This window comes from Sinocyclocheilus grahami, unplaced genomic scaffold (genome assembly GCF_001515645.1).
Source record: "Sinocyclocheilus grahami isolate Dianchi unplaced genomic scaffold, SAMN03320097.WGS_v1.1 scaffold22.1, whole genome shotgun sequence".
NCBI lineage: Eukaryota > Metazoa > Chordata > Actinopteri > Cypriniformes > Cyprinidae > Sinocyclocheilus > Sinocyclocheilus grahami.
The window spans coordinates 685,068-689,418 of record NW_015505201.1 but is presented as its reverse complement, the minus strand read 5'-3'; the positions used below and the strand labels follow the sequence as shown (position 1 = coordinate 689,418).

The following is a 4,351-nucleotide window of genomic DNA, read 5'->3' as shown; positions in this document are numbered from 1 at the left end:
TGGACGTTTGGCATTGGCACGAGTGACCAAAGGTTTGGCTTTAGCAGCCCGGCCATGTATATTGACCCTGTGGAGCTCCCGACGAACAGTTTTGGTGGAAACAGGAGAGTTGAGATGCACATTTAATTCTGCAGTGAGTTGGGCATCTGTGGTTTTATGTTTTTTGGATACAATCCGGGTTAGTACCTGGACATCCCTTTCAGACAGCTTCCTCTTGCGTCGATAGTTACTCCTGTTGGATGTGGTTCGTCCTTTATGGTGGTATGCTGACATTACCCTGGATACCGTGGCTCTTGATACACCACAAAGACTTGCTGTCCTGGTCACAGATGTGCCAGCTAGACGTGCACCAACAATATGTCCTCTTTTGAACTCTGATGTGTCTCCCATTATGTTGTGTGCATTGCAATAGTTTATGTAAAACTGTGCTATTGCTCTGCTAATTAAGCCTTCACACTCTGCTCTTACTGGTGGAATGTGCAATCAGTGAAGATTGGCCACCAGGCTGCACAAATATAGCCATGAAACCTCCAACACTATATTGGCCAGTGTTTCAGTTTCATTGTCCAACCCCTGTATATACATACAGTATATATACACATTATTATTATTTTTTACAATACAGTTTAAAATTAAATAATTTTAAAATATAATTGATTCCTGTGATGATTCCAAAGCTGAATTTTCAGCATCAGTCTTCTTTTCAGTGTCACATGATGCAGAAATTATTCTAATATGCTTTGTTGCTCAAAACACATTTCTTATTTTTTATCAGTTGAAAACAATTGTGTTGCTTAATGTTTGTGAAAACCATTATGCATTTTTCCAGATTCTTTGATAAACTGATAGTCACAAAATATAGTTTTTAAACTTTTTATGTCTCTACTGTCACAAAAATGTTATGCAATTTTTTTTTACTTATGGATAAAAGCATATTAATTTAAAAAAATCGTACTGACCCCCAAATCAATAAAGATAAGGAAATAAATATAAATGTTAATGTTTTCTTAAAAATAAAATATATCTAAAAAATTAAATTTGTAACTTTTACTAAGAATAAGTTAAAAATAATGAAATAAACAAACAAGCAAGCAAACTTGGCCAGCAGGGGCCAATATATAATACAATTATTCAGTTTTAGGTAGATGTCTTGGTCAGAATTGAGAGTTGGAGAGTTTTTTTTTTTTTTTTTTGTCTATTCAAGATGCATTTTGAAATGTTGTGTTTTCATCCTGTACAGAACATTTTAAATCCAATGGGAAGTTTACAGGAAGCTTGAGAGTTTTGAACAAAAGCATAATCCGAGGCAAATTCTGCAGCATGAACAATTCACTTGATTCTGAATGGCAGATCTGTGCAGACTCTATCACAGTCAATGCACTGATAAAACACAACAAACTCTACGAACAGAAGAAGAACATGAGAACAGATGCTTTTGTTTTGATTGCATGTTTCTTTGGGGAATTCAAGCCTTCCGCTGCATCATATTCCGCGATTACATGCTGGAGAGTGGTATTTTTACTCTTTTCATAGCTATAAAATTCCTTGCAATTGTATGCAAATAGAGTGCTCCGAATTGACTCGTGTAGTGTTGAAAACTTTGGATACAATCCGGGTTAGTACCTGGACATCCCTTTCAGACAGCTTCCTCTTGCGTCGATAGTTACTCCTGTTGGATGTGGTTCGTCCTTTATGGTGGTATGCTGACATTACCCTGGATACCGTGGCTCTTGATACACCACAAAGACTTGCTGTCCTGGTCACAGATGTGCCAGCTAGACGTGCACCAACAATATGTCCTCTTTTGAACTCTGATGTGTCTCCCATTATGTTGTGTGCATTGCAATAGTTTATGTAAAACTGTGCTATTGCTCTGCTAATTAAGCCTTCACACTCTGCTCTTACTGGTGGAATGTGCAATCAGTGAAGATTGGCCACCAGGCTGCACAAATATAGCCATGAAACCTCCAACACTATATTGGCCAGTGTTTCAGTTTCATTGTCCAACCCCTGTATATACATACAGTATATATACACATTATTATTATTTTTTACAATACAGTTTAAAATTAAATAATTTTAAAATATAATTGATTCCTGTGATGATTCCAAAGCTGAATTTTCAGCATCAGTCTTCTTTTCAGTGTCACATGATGCAGAAATTATTCTAATATGCTTTGTTGCTCAAAACACATTTCTTATTTTTTATCAGTTGAAAACAATTGTGTTGCTTAATGTTTGTGAAAACCATTATGCATTTTTCCAGATTCTTTGATAAACTGATAGTCACAAAATATAGTTTTTAAACTTTTTATGTCTCTACTGTCACAAAAATGTTATGCAATTTTTTTTTACTTATGGATAAAAGCATATTAATTTAAAAAAATCGTACTGACCCCCAAATCAATAAAGATAAGGAAATAAATATAAATGTTAATGTTTTCTTAAAAATAAAATATATCTAAAAAATTAAATTTGTAACTTTTACTAAGAATAAGTTAAAAATAATGAAATAAACAAACAAGCAAGCAAACTTGGCCAGCAGGGGCCAATATATAATACAATTATTCAGTTTTAGGTAGATGTCTTGGTCAGAATTGAGAGTTGGAGAGTTTTTTTTTTTTTTTTTTGTCTATTCAAGATGCATTTTGAAATGTTGTGTTTTCATCCTGTACAGAACATTTTAAATCCAATGGGAAGTTTACAGGAAGCTTGAGAGTTTTGAACAAAAGCATAATCCGAGGCAAATTCTGCAGCATGAACAATTCACTTGATTCTGAATGGCAGATCTGTGCAGACTCTATCACAGTCAATGCACTGATAAAACACAACAAACTCTACGAACAGAAGAAGAACATGAGAACAGATGCTTTTGTTTTGATTGCATGTTTCTTTGGGGAATTCAAGCCTTCCGCTGCATCATATTCCGCGATTACATGCTGGAGAGTGGTATTTTTACTCTTTTCATAGCTATAAAATTCCTTGCAATTGTATGCAAATAGAGTGCTCCGAATTGACTCGTGTAGTGTTGAAAACATCACGGTTGCAGAACAATTGCAACAGCGAGTCTGTTGAAGACTAAATTATACCCCCTGATGTTTTATTCATTTCAAAGCTGGCCAAAGAGCTTATGCTCTGCAGCCTGGAAATGTCCTCTCCCTCAGCAAAACAACATTTGGAGCTGGTGTCAGAGGCCTCACTTACCCAGAATAAAAAGCTGAAGAAGAACAGGAAGTACCGAATCCAAGGGTTAACGAAAGAGAACATTTCTGTCCTGGTAAGGCTCACCTGCCTATCCATTATAACAGATTTGTAGAGGCTGAAGATAAAAAAAATTCAGCAATTGCAGAGCAGGCCAGGCCAAACAGATATACCATCCACCATAAACGTTTCAGTCCGTAGCTATAGCTTGAAATGGACTGCAACAGCTGCTGTTCATGTGGACTGACGTACATTAGTGTCTGTGGAAATGGCCAGAGCACACGCTACACAAAAGCCACCTTTGGATGTTTTGAAAGCTCCGATCCATTGTTTACTATCACCAGTACCACCAGGGCAAGAATTTGCAGCTAGGCAAAACAGACAAGGCTTTTTGATGTTCTAGTTTCGACAATATTCTCCTCTATCACAATATGAGAAGATATAATATTGTGCGGGTGATAATAGACAGAAGAAAAAGAGACCCTGAGACTTTAGTGAATCAGACTGTTACCTGCCTGCTTTTCGGTTCAAAGTGATGATTTTATTAGTAGGGCTGCTGCGGGACTCTTATAGATCAAGGACTGTGAAACCAGGGCAGGCAGTGCAAGCACTCCTCTACTAGTCTCAGCCTCAGACGTCACGACGCGAGACTACTCCTCTACTGCTGGAAAGCCATTCTAAATATAAATGGCCCATCGTGAAACTACAGTTTCAGGAGTGGTTTGGGCTCTGCTGGTTGTCTGACTGGCTTTTCCCACTGGGAGCTCTGCTGTTTTATTTGGACTGCATCTGTAAAGCTCATTGAATCCTTTAATCACGAGAGCCGAAGAACAATCAATCGGGTTGTTGAGAATCTTTCTCACAGGTTTATTGCTACAGGCCCTGAAAGGATTTTCTTTGAAAGTTTGGAGACAGACCAGTGTATTTCATGAGATCCAAGACATTGATTTGTTTGTTTCCGCCTCATCCACAAATACACTGGGTGTATCCACTCTATGCGATATGGATCCGGTATAGTCTATCATAATACTCATATTACCACATTCAGATGCTACTCAGTAGCTTTCAAAATATACTGTAGCTGTAAGAGTATTGATCTGACCAAGAACAGTATTGCTCTGCAATGTCTAATGACTTCACTTAATGGGAC

The 4,351-nt window shown here is 37.3% G+C and overlaps 1 protein-coding gene across 1 annotated transcript in view; it reads right to left on the bottom strand.

Annotated features, from left to right (window-relative positions):
• tspan33b (tetraspanin 33b) overlaps positions 1-3,497 on the bottom strand; it is an 18,973-nt gene extending 15,476 nt beyond the window's left edge. The window contains exon 1 of the mRNA XM_016243092.1: positions 3,205-3,497. Within this exon, the coding sequence (XP_016098578.1) occupies positions 3,205-3,300 (96 nt within the window). The 5' untranslated portion in view covers positions 3,301-3,497. The remainder of the gene's footprint in view (positions 1-3,204) is intronic.
• Positions 3,498-4,351: the final 854 nt, after the last annotated feature.